Source organism: Pantherophis guttatus, chromosome 2 (assembly GCF_059756535.1).
Source record: "Pantherophis guttatus breed Tessera chromosome 2, ASM5975653v1, whole genome shotgun sequence".
Lineage (NCBI taxonomy): Eukaryota > Metazoa > Chordata > Lepidosauria > Squamata > Colubridae > Pantherophis > Pantherophis guttatus.
The window spans coordinates 226,425,925-226,443,916 of NC_142064.1; the positions used below are offsets into that span (position 1 = coordinate 226,425,925).

Sequence of the window (17,992 nt, forward strand, 5' to 3'; positions counted from 1 at the left end):
CAGAACACCAAGTATCAGCAGTATTGTTTACAGCTATTTTATTAGTTACTTTAATGTTTCAACTCCTACAATGGGTTTAATATGGCACAATAATAACCACCTAAATTTGGAAAAAATAAGAATAAGATAATCTAGAAAATGCAATCATGTAGAACTTTCAGTTGAAAAAGCCAGCAAGAGTCTTGTCTCAGAAATCAAATGTCCTTATTAAAATCTAGATAATGCCATCCTGTTGTTTCAGTCATTGGTATCATACCATGAAGTATTGGCTCACTTGACGTAAAACAAGTGTACTTCTGACAACGTTGGAGTGTACCGTCTTAAAAAACATCAAGGGTTCATCTTACATAACTCAGCAAAGGGTCACAGTAATCATTAACTTTGCCCTCTTCCAGTTCACTTTGTTCTCAAGTCACCTGTTTGCTTGGATTAAACATATAGCAGGATGTTAGGGAAGGAAAAACATTTCGCAGCTGTAGCATTCTTTGATAGTGCATGGAATTCAAGAGAGAAGGAGACCAAGAGGACAACTATTCCAGAAAAAGCTGCTTTAAAAAGGAAAATTCCACCATCTTTTATTTAAATAGCCCCAAGGCAATACAGTAATATATTCACAACTATAGTGTCATGGTTAATGAACTAAAAATGTAACAGGAAAATTTATCCACAAAGGAAATGTCCTTGGTATCTTGTTGACACTTATTTAATAAGATATTTCAAGACAAGCCACGGGTCTTAATTTCCAATGAAAATTCCTATCAATTATGGCCAATTTATAACATCAGCAGAAAGATGCCATCTCTAGACTATGATGAAAGGTATTATATCTTTGTTGAATCCCCTTTCAAGGAGAAAGGTGATGGCACACAGCACATATAGAATTACAATGGCAGATGCAATACTAATGGGATGTTGCTGGAATTTTTTTTCCTATGACTTCAGTATCTTTTTTTTATAAAGGAAGAATTAAAATATGTGAGTCGCCTCTCTCTGCTTATCAACCACACGTAATACTGTTCAGGAATAGATACGGAATTTGATTTTCCTGATTATTTCAAAAAGCCTCTAATCATACCATGTTGCATCCTTTTTGTTAAGTTACAATGTTTATTTCAAACATTAAAAAGTACTAGGGCCTTGATGGCGAACCTATGGCACGCGTGCCACAGATGGCACATGGAGCCATACCGGTGGGCACGCAAGCTCAGCTCCCGCGCGCATGCACACGCTGGCCAGCTGATTTTTGGGCCTTCCGGTCCTACCGGAAGTCGGCAAATGGGCTGTTTCTGGCCTCTGGGTGGGGGGAGGCCGTTTTTGCCCTACTGAGGCTCCTAGAAAGTCTCTGGAGCCTGGGGAGGGCAAAAAAAACCAGGCCTACCAGGCCCACTGTGCCATCGCGTGCCAAAAGCATGGGGGGAGGGTCGTGTGCGCATGCACGGAGTGGGTGGGGCACATAGAATTATGGGTGTGGGCACGCACGTGCGCGACCCCCCCCCACTGTCCCCACTTTTGGCACGAGATGGCAAAAAGGTTAGCTATCACTGTACTAGGGAGTTATATCATGATTGTCACAGTAAAATCCACAACCCTCCAAATGACTTCAAATACTCACTCGTATTATCAGACTTCTCCCCAATAGGCTGGACTGAAATCAATTGATCAGAAACATAAGAATCCAGGAACTTTTGATAAGTAGTTTATTGTAGAAAAAACTGTGAACCATTCTGAAAAAATTCGAATAACTGCTGTAAATGGAATGAAAATCCTATTTATAATGAAATCAAAGTTGTTAATTTTGTGTCCCTTCCTCCTGATGTTCAAGCTACACAATAGGATGCACATCCCTTTGTTTTTGGCAGAAAGATTGGTTTCCATTTGTCCCTCATTTTGTTAACTGGCAAATCTAGTACTTTGTTTTCTTCTGATCGTGTGAGAACTCACCAATATGACAACAAATGATATCAAATGATTTACTTTAATCAGTCAAAATCCCATATGTGAATGGCACTATATTGGAAAAGGTTTTTATAGGTAGAAACTTCCAAAGTTGGTGACCATGATTTTGGTTTAATTCCTTGCAAAGACAGAAGCTTTTAATTGACTCCAGTTGTAAGAAGCATTCATCTACCATACTTTTTAAATACATGCAGATAAATGGTCTCTTCATAAATCCAATTATTTTTGTTCTGCTGTTTCTTCCATAAACATGTCCTTGGATCAGCAATTCTCAGTCCATTGTGACATGCTAAGATATACATTTTATAGGGAGAATATATGTGTTCCAATTATGTGGCTCTGGACATCTTACAGATTTAAACAACAACAATAAACACAATTCAAATAAAACAACCAAATCAGCCTATTCATTGTCTGCTACTATTGTTTCTATCCAATTGTTTCTATCCATCTTAACTGATCTGACAGGAAGCACATCAGAGGTGGGTTTCAGCAGGTTCTGACCAGTTCTGGAGAACCGGTAGCAGAAATTTTGAGTAGTTCAGAGAACCGGTAGTAAAAATTCTGACTGGCCTCATCTATTCTCTGCCTCCCAAGTCCCAGCTGATCAGGAGGAAATGGAGATTTTATAGTATCCTTCCCCTGGAGTGAGGAGGGAATGGAGATTTTACAGTATCCTTCCCGTACCACGCCTACCAAGCCATGCCCACCAAGCCACGCCCAGAGAACCGATAGTAAAATAATTTGAAACCCACCACTGAAGCACATGCTCCGGGTACCATCGGCTAGGTAGTGTGAACTGGCAGGGTCCAGAGGGAGAGATTTTTCTGCCATGGCCATCACCTTTTGAAACATCATTATCTGGAACATCATTCCCACCGAAATTACACAGATGCAATAGGTGGAGTGATAAGTCTGGCACCAACACGAGGAGAAAAATCCCAGTATGGTGTGGAGGGTTAAAATTAAAAACTAGCTATCAAAATACTGCTGGAAAAATATTAATGAGTTAATGCATCGAAAAGCCATCTGTGTGTGGGTTTCAGGGACATGTTCCCTTTTCCTATGTGGGGAATCACAATTAAGAAAACCTTTTCCTTTGTAGGCACCTGACAAATCTGATTAGCTGAGGCAACCAGAGACCTCCATATCAAAAATCCAGACAGATATTTTTGAAAGATGATGTTGCTTAAAATATTCTGATGCTAAGTATGTGCAATTTGAAAAATCAAAAGGAACACTTTATTTATATCTCACCTTTATTATTTGTATAAATAACTCAATGTGGCAAACATACCTAATGCTCCTTCAATGCTCCTTTAGGCTCAGAAACTGACCAAATTGGCATGTGATCAACTTTAACCAAACTTTATAGCTTTATTTTATTCAATGTCTATGGCCATCCATCTCAAACAAAGGACCAAATGCAACCCACAGAGCAGCAATGTTACATGTGTCCAAGATCCAACACCATTGAGTACTCATGCAGTTGCATTCTACATCAGCTGAAGCTTCCAAATGCTCTTCATAGGCAGCTCCAGAGAGCATTATAATAATCCAGAGAGGGCATGAATACATGAGCGGCTACGGAAGTTCCCCAAATTGTGCACTGGATCTATTTGGGGTAGTGACACTCCATCCAGGACTACAGGGGGAAAACTTTTGTCACCTGAAAGCCCAAATGCCCAAAGCTACCATATTCAGTCTTGCTAGGGTTGAGACAAAGTCCATTGCATGCCATCCAGGCTTCTATAGCCCCCAGGCCTGGGGACAGGATATTCACAGCTAACCACTTAGTCCAAAAAACTGGACTAATGGTACTTTCCAAACAGTCTTCAAAGTTACCTGGACTCTTGAAAGATTATTCCTTATTATAAGACTTTTAGAAAGCTTTAATATGCCAAAAGGTAGGTAAGAATATTTGGTAATGAGCAGAAACTTTGTGGGAAAAAAGAACTTTGAATCTCAGTAAGGATGAAGTAATCGATATGATCATGGAAGTAGCATTTAGGGTAGCTTCTCATTAAAGTCTCAAGCAAGCATAAATGGAATTAGAAAGGATAAGGAAAACTCAATAAAGTCATATATATTATAAGTTCAGTTTGATCTTGGACCTGCCAACCATAGTATACGAGTGTTGCCAATTACTTGGAAAATTATTACCACCCAACTACTGATTGCTTAAGAATTTCCAATGTATGAGTGGAAACCAGAAATTAATATAACATTATTTGTAAAATTTAAAATTTCTTTTTTATTGTCAAAGTAAATATATTTTATGAAGAACGAAAGAAAAATATACAGAATTGTAACTTATGTACACTGGCTTTAAAGATATTATTTTGACTCTAATTTACATCATCTTTGTGTTTTTAAAAGATATTTTATATAGATATGCAATATGTACAATTTTATTTACATACATTCATAGGATGTGAGATAAAAACCAGTCAATAGGAGAGACATTCACATATAGTATACAAATTTCCAGAGGACCAAAGGAATGCATTCCTAGCGTAAAGAACTGGAACTATTGCTCTTAAATGATAACGTGGTCTCTGTTTGACCTACTCAACCCAGAATTGCAGTGTTTTAATTCCCATTTGGTTAACATAAAAAGATAGGGCATGATGCTAAAATTCATTGCTATTGAGCCCCTCCAAAAGCAGAGAACTGCTCACAGCTAATCCTGTCCCTCAGTGAGGTTCAACCATGGCTACGTTTGCTCAGATTTGCTGTCAACATGACAGCTATGACTGTACAACACATTTAGTTTTGCGATTGACTTGACCGATTGGGGCTTTGAATGATCATCTAAAGCTAAAACAGAACAAAAAGCTTCATTAAAAGCAATCCAAATTAAAATGTTGCACAAATACCACCACAAGGTCCTTAACTGATTTGTTATGCATGTTGTGTGATCATAGCCTATTCTTTAAAAATATCCAACAACCCTACTTACTACATTCTCGTTCTCTAGAAACATCCTAAAATCAGTAGAGTACAAAAATATATATATATAAGGAAATGTTGCCTAACATGATATTTTTTTTCTGCTTCGTCAGATTATCTGTGTGTTGTGTATATTCCCTTAAAAAAAAAAAATTAAAGGCCCTTAAGACAGCTACCATGCTAGTTGGCTGGAACACCCAATGCTCCAGTTGCATTGCTCTCTGAATAGTGGCCCATAGGGGCACTGAGCATTTTAGTACCACTTGCTGCTGAAATCTCTCAAAGTGCTTTCATAAAACATTCACTAAGTCTGAAGTCCTTCCTCCTCAGCTACTAGGAATATGGATTATGTTCAGTACTGTAAACAAGGGCAAATTGGCTCAGCAGGTGTGGGGGGGGGTTTCACCCTTAGTCTGGGAAGATTCTACATAATCTGAGGCAAAAGGATTGGCACAGTTAGAAACTAAGGGTAACATTCCAGAAGAGGTCACATAGATGTTTTTGCAGGAATGGTAGTTGATTTAAGGCTGCCCGCAGACCCAAAGTCAATGGCACAGCAAGAAATTGACACAGGATTTCATCCCATTCTCCCACAGAACAATCAAGTTGGGGGGAGGGGGCACAGGACAGGACACACTACCCCACTGAAGGATCTATTGAAGACTAATGACAAGCATCATTCCTGGAAAAGAGGGGCATGACCCCTTTCCGCTATTCAATAAAGCAGCAGAGGTGGCCACCCTTCCAGGACCAGGAGAACCTTTTTAATTTTGAACCATATCATAGTTAGCAAATGGTCATCGTGCAGGAAGGTTTGCCTGTTCATACAGTGGCTGCCAAGAGATGAGATGGCCAATCACCAAAGACCCATTTAACAATACACAAGACTGGGGAAATGGCTTTCCACTACCACTACCACTAAGCCTCCTGAATATTCTTCACCTCCTCACCTTATCCATTTTTTTCTAAGAGCACCTTCAAGTTCATATCAGATTATGAGGCATTCTTGCATATGGCTTCCCATGGTGGGGGTTATGTTTTTTTTTTTTTAAATATCAAGTTGAGTAGAGAGTCTGGAGCAATGGCCATCACATTCCCTACTTCTGAAAGTAGCACCATAGCTGTGTGATAGTTTGAACTTCATAGAAAAACTTCATTCATTTCCTCCACAGCACTGATCAGCCAAATACACATGCACACATGCAAACACACACCTATCAAATCAATAGCCTACCTTGGCTTCTTATAGGAACAGATTGTCCATGGTTGGATTTTGGCACTATGACATATAGTGCAGGATTGATGTGCTCTACTAGTAAAGAACCAAAATAAAATTCCTAGATAAATGATTTAATATATTGAATAGATAAATTTTTGGCCTTCTTAACTGCTATGGTTGACAATTCTATTCATCTTTGGTATAAGTCTTTAATTATGCAAGCTTAACTGTTTAAGACCTTGGGAAAAATATTATCAGATTCTAGTTACTAAATGTGAGAGAATTGCTTTAGCTTGGTCTTCTCCAACTTGACTGTGATGTTTGAGGAATTCTGCAAGAGAAATCCACTTGTCCAAATTGAGGAAAGCCAATTTTAGCCCCTTCTGTGTATCCAATCCAGAGATTATGAATCTGAACAGTGCAAAATGCAGACCTGGGCAACAGGATACTTCTCTGAAATTTATCATAGTTTTTATACAACCTAAAGAAGGCTTGTGCCTAAATTGTGGGGCAACCCATGCAAAGCCATTATCTTTGGGCTGAATGACAAAAGGTTATATTTTGGAAACAGAGATGATTGAGTGAAAAGGCACAGATGCCTTTTCCTAACTTATTTATCTCCTTCAGCCACGTGAGATGTAACAGGCATTTTCAAACATACTAATCTTTACATGGGACTAAGAACAAGGGAGAGTGAACTCTGCCAGTTCCAGTGAAGCATCTTCTCAAGAGGGAGAGCTGGTAAGTCTGCAAATGGCAGCAACTGATAGGCTCAGATATGGTGTGCACCAGTTGTGGGTTTCAAAATTGTTTACTACCCATTCTGTGGGCGTGGCTTGGTGGGCGTGGCAGGGGAAGGATACTGTAAAATCTCCATTCCCACCCCATTCCAGGGGAAGGTTACTGCAAAATCCCCATTTCCTCCCAATCAGCTGAGACTTGGGAGGCAGAGAATAGATGGGGGCGGGGCCAGTCAGAATTTTTACTACCAGTTCTCCGAACTACTTAAAATTTCCACTACCGGTTCTCCAGAACTGGTCAGAACCTGCTGAAACCCACCTCTGGTGTGCACACAATCTGGAAAAATCTAGGGTTTACTCAGACTAGAACAATCATTCCACACACTGGTTTATTGCTTAGTCTAATCAAAGATCCACCTTTTGGCAATACCTTCTTTCTATACGCAGACATACTCAGTCACTCACGTGCACATATTGCTGACTGTTTCTTCTGTTCAGTCTCCTTTGAGAGCACCTATGAAGATCTAGCTAGTGAACCAAACACCAAATCATTGTATCAACAAAAATGAACTCATGAAAATGAAGTGGATTTCTTTTCCATTTCAAAAGGAAATTGCTCTTTCCAAAGCGGACAAATAGGCCAACTTAATAATATTAATAATGCATTTTTTAAAAAAAAAAACCTCATGATGAATAGCCCTGTACATGAGCAAAAGTGCTCAGGAATGCCAGAACTGTAATTAACTAGCAGCAAGTTGCCCATATATTATCATGATGTTGGAGCTCAATTGACTGAAAATGAAATGCTGTAATTCTCAAAAAGAAGCAGCAGCGGCAGCAACAAAAAGAATTAGGGGGGGGGGGAAGCAAAGTTGATGAATGATGGGGGAGGGGGAAGGCACATGTGATGTCCTAATGGCAGCGGTTACATGGAGAGAAATAAATTATCACCAGAAAGGAACAAATACTGCTTCTGGCAGTTCTTAGAGGCATGGTGGGAAGGACTGGACCGGACACATCAATTGACTGAGCGCACTGAGCGGCTGCTTCGTGGAAATCGATGGACTTTGACATGCTTGGACAGGTGGTCACTCCGTGCAAACTTCTTCTCACACACAGGGCACTGATACGGTTTCACGCCAGAGTGGGAACGTCGATGTCGAGAAAGTTCATCTGATCGTGAGAACCTGGAAACAAATAAGAAAAGATTATCAGTGTGATGCCTTCTCCTTTAGGTGGTCATCAATGTACAGTATATAAAAACAGAACCAAGAATATTTAAAATTATGATCATTCTTTCAAAGAAATACTCCTGAAGAATACTTCATTTTTTTTTCTTTTCATGGCCCTGTAATCTCTTGTAGGGGTGACAAAATAGAGCTGAGCATTTACTGGTCAGATGCCCTTCCTGATACCTATGTGGAGTTCACAGCAGATATTTACTCTTTGTGCTCTGATAGAGAAACATCTATCGCTGCCTAGGACTGAACTCTCAGCCTCCAGAGTGTAAGACAAATGTCTTCATCTCTAGGTTATCACACCACTCAGCTGAAGAATACTTCAATAATCTGCCAAATCAGAACATTTTTTGGAAAGTACTCAGGGAGACAATTGGCCCAAGATCCATATATGGAAAGAAAGTCATCCAAACAATGGTTCAATATCTAAACCATTGTCATTTCAAAGTGAGTTATTTCAAAATTTTGAATTATCTCCACCCTCCTGTTTACTGGCCATGGCTTTCAATATACTCATATACTATGTATACACACACACACACACACACCAAAACAGAGAGAGAGAATGGTAATTATAAGGGATGCTATGAAAAGTACCTCTGCCTGGACAGAGGTAAATCTCAAATGAATATTATGGTACTCACGTCTTAATAAGCCCCTATTATTCATACATTGTAGGTTATAAAGCAGTGATTGTCCACAAGCTTTTTAGTATCCATTTGCTCCCACCTACCCAAACAGTAACAAACCAATCTATTTTATGGCAATATGGTTAAGGCTTCACTGTCAGTTATGTCTGACTATAGGCACTTTTTTTTTCCTTCTCTCCCCTCCAAAGATGGTTTGAATTTTCCATTTGCTAGGATAAAATAATTGCTACTGTCACCTGCAACAAATCTGAGGTAAAGAAAGAAATGTCCTCTGCTCCAATAATGGGTTTTTCCCCACAGAAATTGCATAGACATTTTCAAAGTATCATTTGCATACAGAGTTAAAATAAAAATTGGAAAATCTAAGAATTCATGAAACACACTTGGACTTAGGCACCCTTTGAATAGTACAAGGGTCAGCAACCTGCGGCTCTGGAGCCACATGTGGCTCTTTCACCCCTCTATTGAGGCTCCCTGTCACTCAAAATATGAGTCACAACTACCAATTTGCGACACCTGTTGGCACACAATTTATTGAGCTTTTCAACCCCCGGTAGGCCAACCATGGATAAATCCATGAAAAGAAAAGTTTCAGAATAAAACAGAACATTTAATTCAACTATATATGCTAGTTTTGTGGCCGCTCAAGAAATAGTCAAGCATAGGAAGGGTTTTGTGGCTCCCAGTGTTTTCTTTTCTGTGAGAAACAGCTCCAAATGGCTCTTTGAGTGTTTGAGGTTGCAGACCGTGGAATAGTAGAATCCCATAGTTGGTGTCAGCCAGAACAGTGATGAAGACTGGCATAGACTAGAACAGGGGTATCAAATTCATGTCGCCACTGTGGTGTCATGTGACATATCGGGACTTAAGTATTGAGAAGCCAAATGTAAGGACCCTGAGGTCTCAAGTGGTGCAACTTTGTTTTAAGAGGATAAAGTTAGTTTTTTCTTCAAGAAAAAGATGGAACTTCTCTTTGCTACCTAGAAGAGAACTTGATTTTCCAAATGGAAAGACTACCAACAATTATGTGACATTTTGATTTCTTTTTGTATTTTATCTCTATTCTTTAGGGAATTAAAAAAATTACCCCTGCTAAATAGAGTTCTTGTCTATAGTTTCTCTGATATTTATTAAGCATGTTTGAACAAAATATTTCTTAATGCTTGTAGTTTGACTTTAGGAGCAAAACCTCTTGGAGAAGGGAAGGGAGAAGGTTCAGGGTATGTGCTACCTGGCCCATGAAAAGGAACATGAGTTAATATTATAAAAATATATTTTGTGTCATAGATAAGCCTTCAGTTGATCAGGTAACAACATTGCTATGTTGGCATTCAGTTTGCTTGAAAAGATCGGTTTACTATAACTACAGAAATAAATTTGCAGCTCCTTATGTGCTTGTAGCATGTACCCACCCAAACATTAAACATAAGATCAGAGTAAAAGCCTTCAGATTATTATATAATGCTCTCTGAAGACAGAAATGGATAATGTGTTTTATAAACTGATTTTTCCCCATTTAGGCGTGATTAGGTATTAATATACAATCATTATCTTTCATTTATGGAATCTTATAGGGACTCCAGATATTATCATCTTCCATTTTTAACCCTCCCATGTTTCCTGACCACTTCTTTTGCCCTTTTCTTCATAGGAAATGTATATGCTGAGGATAAAAAGACAGCTCTGCAGCACAAGCATTTGAATAGTAGCAGCAGGAGCAAAGGATTTAGTGCTATTAAATATGCTAATTGAAGATTAGTTTGAAAGTTGCCTTGATTCTCTGAGCTACTCTTCTCAGAAGACACTGGTGTCATTTTTTCTAGGAATAGGGAAGCAATAAGTAATCAATTTCAAATCTGTGAATCAATCTAAAAAGGGTTTTGTGCATCTCTTGGATCAACTCCAAGGCATTTGACTGATCTGGAGAGTCAATTATTTCTCCTAATGAGATTCAGTTAGCAGAACTGCATTAGAGTAAAGAAGCTGATGTCTAAAGTAGATAAAAACCCTATTACTCCAGAAAGAGTCTTTAGTATTAATCATTATGTTAGTTGCTACTGGCAGAGTTAACTGCCAGAAAGTCCACTGAAGTCACTAGTTCTCCAAGGAACACAATTTAAGGACAACTGAAGGAGCAAAATGATTAACATTCTTTACAGTTATATCTTCATAGTGCAGTACTAAAAAAATAGTGGAAGAACAAGATTCCATGCTGGATCTGCACAAAAACATCTCTCCCAGAATAATTTTGGAAGGAGTTCCACATTTTTAGTATTTTTAATTCAACTTTCTTATGAAATTGAACAGGACTCTCATAGACATATATCTAATCTTCTGAAGGAATCGCTGATATGTTTGTAGTTCCAAGGACTGTCGCATCTCTAAATTTGCAAGCACTGGCTCCTCAAATATCAAGGAAGTGAAATTAAGACTAACTTCAAGGTGAAATATGATTCATGGAACTGAGTTTAGGTATGTGAACTGCAACAGATTCCAAGTAGAATTTTTGAAAGCAGAATTCATATATTGTTAATTCTATCACTTTCAGTACTTCCACCAATCTTCTACCCATTTACTTATCTCTTGCATTTTATATTTGCCTGGTACTTTTTTTTGTGGCAATAACATCAGTTGGATCTTTTTTAAAAAAATTATATGGGGAAAGAAATCATGGGAAATTGTTTCTCTGGAAAGGGGATTTTTTCATGTAACTGCTGTTTAAGAACCCCATAATAGTACAATGATTACATAAACTATCAATGCAATTAAAAATTAATCAGTGTTGGAAGTACAACCAAACCCTGGGCTCATATTACCACATGTGGTGGACATGTCCAAAAACAAAAAAATACTGGACTAAAATACACACCTGGCTAGAAAAAATGATAAAGGAACATACAGATTTTAAACCGGAAACATTTCTGGTGGACATCATACCACACAAATACAGTAAAAGGAATGCATATTTAGTAATACATGTGTTAACAGCAGCCAGAATCATGTTCACACAACATTGGAAGGGCAAGATCCCCACAGAAAAAAAGATAATAACAAAAATTTTAGAATGTGCAGAAATGAATAAACTAACATTTGAAATTAAAGAAAAGGAAGACACTGAATATTTTGAGGTATGGGATCCATCTGTTTCATCTATGGTTAAATAAGAGAAACAGGAGTTAGAACTTCTAAAATTACAAGAGAAAGAATAACTTTATTATTAGAGTTGATTACTGTAACTTACTAATTTTGATTAATTTTGATTATTATTAACAATTAATATGTATTAATATTATGAGGGAAAAACATTGTTATTATGAGATTACTATTACAGAATACTATTATTATTACTATGATGAATGTTACTCAAAAGAATTGTAACAAGACAACACACTGTCTATATGGATTTTGAACATGTTGCTTTTTCTATTTATATTAATTTTAAAAAATTAATCAGGGCTAGCAAAGGAGTTAGCTTAAACAACTGCTTTGCCCAGAATAATTGTAACCATGTCATGCTTTCCCAATCTGGTTGGGCTAGAGTGTATATATACTGTAAGAATGGAGGAAGCTGTTTTATATTTTGTCAGAGCAATTTTATCTATTCAATCCAGGGTTGTCTCTTCCGATACCCAGTTCCCTAATCCTTTCACTTGGAGAAATGGCTCCTGAATGTAGGACATTTTCATGTTGAGAGGTTGCAATACTGTATACGTTTAGGAGGTGATGTGCTACCTGAGTATCCCAAAGGTGCTTTTTCAGGAGACAAGTGGACTTTCTTATTTTTTCTTTTGAAGACATTTCGCTTCTCATCCAAGAAGCTTCTTTAGCTTTGACAGGATAGTGGGTAATGGAAGGATTTATATTCCTTGCAGACAGCTGATAATTTGCATCCTTTTAGAGGGTCCTTGAAGCACTTGGAGGTTTATCTGTGTCCTCAGGGTCACCTGAGTAGTGCTCCTGGTTCCTGTAGTCTGCAAAAGCAGCTTTGGGGCAACCATGACCTGGATGACTAAGAATCTCTACAGATTTTTACCTGAGTGTATATATTACATCATAAGAAAGATCTCCACAATCTGCAGAAACAGGGCTGCTATTGCTGCTGCTGGCAGAGGCAAAATACTGAAAGTAAAAAGAGGCCCTGCTCACACAACAGAAGATCCGAAAAAGGTGGAAGAAAGTAGTAGATCATCTCACAGACTGATATCAGATTTCCTGATGTTTCCTTAACCCTGTCTTGCTCCAATGGGATTAACCCACGCCACTGGCATCAGCAGAAGAGGCCTTTACTAGATCCTGTCAGCCAAGGAATTTCACCTAGCAGGATCAAGGAAAACAGTCTTCTCTGTCATGGCCTCCCGTCCTTGAGAATGTCTTGCCTTCACAGGCGAGATTCATCCCCACCCCTCTGGCCTTCTGGAAGGGCCTTAAAACATGCCTCTGCTGGTTGGGTTGGGCTCCTGATGGGCCCCCCGCTATGCTAGAAATGGTTGAGTGAATGAGAAACAAAATCCCATCACCACATCCCTTCCCCGGTATCGCCCGTTTCCTTGATTTTCATCTTTTATTTCTTTGTTGCCAAACTTAAATTTTAATGCTTTTGTATCTATGCTTTTATACTATTGTAGGCCATCCAGAGCCACTCGAGACAGTGAAAAGGGTAGCATATAAATTTAATAAATAAATATAAAACATCCAGGTTTTTTGGGTTGGCGAGCAAGTATTCTGATCAAGAGTGGCGCTGCTAAGAAAAGGAAAACACACACAGAGAGAGACACAAACACATCAATCCTTCCATTCCCCAACAAAGCTGCTACCAGATGCCTTGCCTGGCTCGAGATTTAAATAAGAAAAGCTGGGCTCTTCAGAAAAGCAGAGACAAAGGGCCTTTTGTACTTCTGTACTTTTCAGAGTGTTTCTTGTTCTAGTACCAATAAGATGTTGAAGAAGAATTCTTCTGAGCTCTAAAACACATCAGGAAATGGGATCATCAATTTCGCACCTATCTGTTTCAGATTTCCTTCATTCTGCTGTTCAGCTCTGTGTTACCCTGTGCTTGCTCAGTGGGGGTGAGAAAGAAAGTGGGGCTGATATTAAGTCCAGAGAATAGTGACAAGAGCAGCTTTATTTATTTATTTTCTATGGAGCAGAGAAGGTAAGGCACAAACAGAACTGGAGGTAGTACAATCCAAATTCATTTCAGAAGCAGGGACATCTAATGCAGCCAACCATGCTGGCTAAGGAATTCTGGGAGCTGAAGTCCAAAGTTGCTACGGTTGGGAAATACTGAACTCATCTCTCCCATTTACCTGTTTGCTCCTCTGCTGTTTTTTTTTTACCTCATACCTCTGAAAAAATGGGTACCAAGCAAGAGGAGACTCAGCGCCAGGCTGAGGTATGCTAACATCTACCAAGCTATATTCAACCCTTTTCTCTAGAAATTATGCTACAGTTTGGTTAACGGCTCACTTGATGCTGGAACCCATGGACGACTGATTCTGGAAAAGATAATGAGTTACTTTGTTTAAGAAACCTTGGGATAGGGAATAAGAATTTAATTCTGGTGCAGTATCCTTATAGAAGGGCTGTAGCTCTGATCATGAGCAATTAAAATTTAAGTTTCCAAAGACTGTATGGGGGGAGGGGTCATTTGTAATCTCAGAAATATGGCCAATCAGTGCAAACTAGGATATTATAACTTGGTATGTTATCAGTTATAATCGGAGTTTCTATCAGTTCGCCCCGGTTCAGGCGAACCAGTAGCGGCGGCTGCAGGAGGCTCCGCCCACCCATCCGGATGTCATCACGGACACTCTGCGCATGTGCAGAAGCGCCACACGCTCACAGTTCTGAACCAGTAGCGAAGATAAGTGAAAACCACTACTAGTTATAATGTTTGATTATAACATGCCCAACCACATTGAAAGAAAACCAGGTTGTGCAAAGCCGCTATAGACGATGCTGAACTAAATGGAGCAATAATACAGGTAGTCCTTGACTTAGAACCACAACTGAGCCCAAAATTTCGGTTGCTAAGCAGTTGTTAAGTGAATTTTGCCCCATTTTACGAACTTTCTTGCCGCATTTGCTAAGTGAATCACTGCAGTTGTTAAATTAGTAATACATTTGGTAAATGAACCTGGCTTCCCCATGGACTTTGCTTGTCCGAAGGTTGCCAAAAGTGATCACATGACCTTGGGACACTGCAACCGTCAGAAATACGAGTCAGTTGCCAAGCATCTGAATTTTGATCGTGGGGGATTCTGCAATAGTCATTAAGCGTGAAAAACGGTTATGACTCACTTTTTTCTGTGCTATTGTAACTTTGAACGGTCACTAAACAGATAACTGTAGATCAAGGACTACCTGAATTGATATTTAATAAAAGGAAGGAATTACCAGTGAAAGCAAACAATTTAAAAAAAAAACAAGCTCGCTACATTTGTGTATGTATTTGATTTTCAAACAAGAAAAATAAAGCACAAACTTTTCATTCTTCTTAGCAGTTCTGTTTGTTTTCAAAGATACACACTTTGAGTAAATAGCCAGCCTCTATTCAGAGCTCTGCTCTGGATTTCCCCTTTTTTTCTGAACTCCAGATCATTGCTCTTAGAACCCACATTTACTATCCCCAAGCAGAAATGCTAATGCTTCTATACTGAAACCAGTAATGGTTTATGGACCTCTGGTATATATATATATATATATATATATTCTTCTTATGCGACATTTTTCAAGCTTCCCAATAATCTTGTGCATTTACTTGGAAAAAATGTCTACTCAACCGGACGTAAAGAAGAAAGAAAGGGAGAAAAATACCAGAAGCATTTTTAAAAATCTGGAAAAAAACCAGAGGCTTCAGATATATTTGTTCCAGTCTTAGGAGGTCTCGCTCTCTCTTCGAACTCCAAAGAAGTAAACATAACCTGCTGATAAAAGAAAGCTGTGTAATTCTAAGCTCAGCTGGCTCAGTCAATTTGACAATCTGACTTTGATGTTCAAGAAGAACATTCAATTGATGTTGAGAAAGCAGAGATCTGTCCCCAAAGGGAGGAACATTTGAAGGAAAAATGCAGCAACTTCCCTTCTTTTGTATAGCAAGGAATTCTAGTGGCAAACATATGGATAGGGAGCAGAATAACAGCCAAATTTATGTGGGATTAGATTGGAGGCATATGACTTTCTTGAGTGCATTTGTCCAGTCGGAAGGAAAAACCTGGAGAAACATCTAAGATTAGCTCCTTGACAATGGCAGCTTTACCCTTTGTATCACTTAATCCAGTGGCCCCCAACTTTTTGGGCACCAGGGACCAGTTTCGTGGAGAGAGGCTTTTCTGAGGACAGGTGTGTGGGTGTATGTATGGTTTTGCATGCTGCCTGCATCTCGCACATACATAAATGGGGCTTTGTTTGTTTGCACAGCCTGATTTCTGGCATGCCGCAGACCAGGGGTTGGGGACCCCAGACTTAATCCTTAACTTAAAAGCAATTCTTAAATCACTTGGTTGATTTGTGTATTTAACAAGTTGAACCACTAAATGTAATGGGAAGAAGGAATAGCCTTGAGGAACAGAAGGAAGAGCTGCAACCAAGGTAATGGTCAGATAAAAGAATTCTGAGTCTGGCCAAGAATTGTAATTGTGAGAAAGCATCTCAGACAAGGCTCATGCGCGCATGCCTCCTACCGACCAGCTGGTCTTTGGTCTCTGCTGAACATATGTGGGGGGCAAGGTGCGTGCATGGGGGCTGTACATGCATGTGTTTGGGTGGGGTGCATGCGTGGGGGCTGTTGCCCATGCATGGGGGTGGGACGCATGCGTGAGGGTGGGGTGTGCATTGCATTTGGGGGGTTCAGGTGCATACATACATGCTTTGGGAACTCAGTCCGGAAAAGGTTTGCCATCACTATCCTATAGCATTGAGATTCATTTGCCACTGTTTTTCTTCTATTTTTTTTTTTTTTAGGTCGCACACCTTCTGACATATCTAGTCCACAAACTATTCTAAATGTTCCTTTCCCCTTTGTATTTGAAGAAGGACCACTGATCTGGTTGATTCAGGGCATTATTTCTGAATTCTGGTTAGCCAGTCTATATTTGCCCAAAAACAAATATCCATAAATACAAATATACAAGCAAATTTCAGAGCACAGAGTAGCTCGGGGGAGAGGGATTGTACTTAAAATGGGAGGAGGATAGTGAGGACCACATTGGGGTAAGATGAAAAATAAGACAAGTCTGGATTTTTGAGCTGAGGGGAGAGTGAGGGTTGAAGGCAGTAGCTGTTATTTAAACCATTAAGCCTATTTTAGGGCTTACGTATCATTTCCCATCTTTCCCACCACACAATGGTGGGACACTATGGTACAATTTTTGGCAATTTTGGTGAACAAATCATTGAGGGCCAGACCGAAAGGCCTCAGGGGTACTTCAGTTTGCCCAACTCTGCACTAATCCAAGATTCTAATGCACATCCAAAATATCTGAAAAAGGGCCCTATTTAGTAAATACTCAACTGCCATGTTCTGAGAGTCAGGGAAAAAGCCTACCATGCCTACTAAAGCAGGCATGTCTACTCTGTCTCTGTGTGGATACTCAAAAGACAATGGTTGCCCAGGAACATACAAGGTTATATTCCAGAATAGCCCAAGCTTAGTAAATCAAACCTAGCTAAAGTCATCCGTACCCCTTAAGTAGACCTGGCAGGATGCAGCTCCATTGGCGATGCTGCAAAGTCATTTCTATTATTATTCTCTTTCTCTTTAAGCAGTTTGCCAGGAAGATATTAGTCACAGTATGTTTTACATAATGGAAAATAAATATTACAAATGTTTATATTAAACCCTGTCATTACTAGACACCACTCCACACACCCCACCCCACCCAAAAAAAAAAAAAGAATCAGAGGAGAGAACCTTTATACCACGCAAGGCAGGAATTCATATCACTAATTCTGATTTTTTTCCCCCACATTTCAACATTTAAGAAATTAAGTCTTGGGTTTATCTGGTATCATGCTTTAACAAGTGACCAATTCAAACTCCTGATATCTTTTAACTACTGGCAGTAACAACTGGCGGTCATGGAAGTTTAAATTCTGTTTATCTACAGATTTAGGAGTTATTTTAACTAACCTTTCCTTATTGTGAAAAAAATGTATATTAATTTCTCTCTGTATGCAAACATACATTTATAAACTCACACACACAGTAATAAACAAACTATCCAAAACTACTGGAAG

General features: G+C 39.1%; 1 protein-coding gene across 3 annotated transcripts in view; it reads right to left on the reverse strand.

Moving 5' to 3' along the window:
• Positions 1-4,183: 4,183 nt before the first annotated feature.
• Positions 4,184-17,992, reverse strand: part of KLF15 (KLF transcription factor 15) — a 28,547-nt gene continuing 14,738 nt past the window's right edge. For all 3 annotated transcript variants that reach the window (XM_034431544.3, XM_034431542.3, XM_034431543.3), the window contains one exon: positions 4,184-8,054. In XM_034431544.3, the coding sequence (XP_034287435.1) occupies positions 7,886-8,054 (169 nt within the window). In that variant the 3' untranslated portion in view covers positions 4,184-7,885. The remainder of the gene's footprint in view (positions 8,055-17,992) is intronic.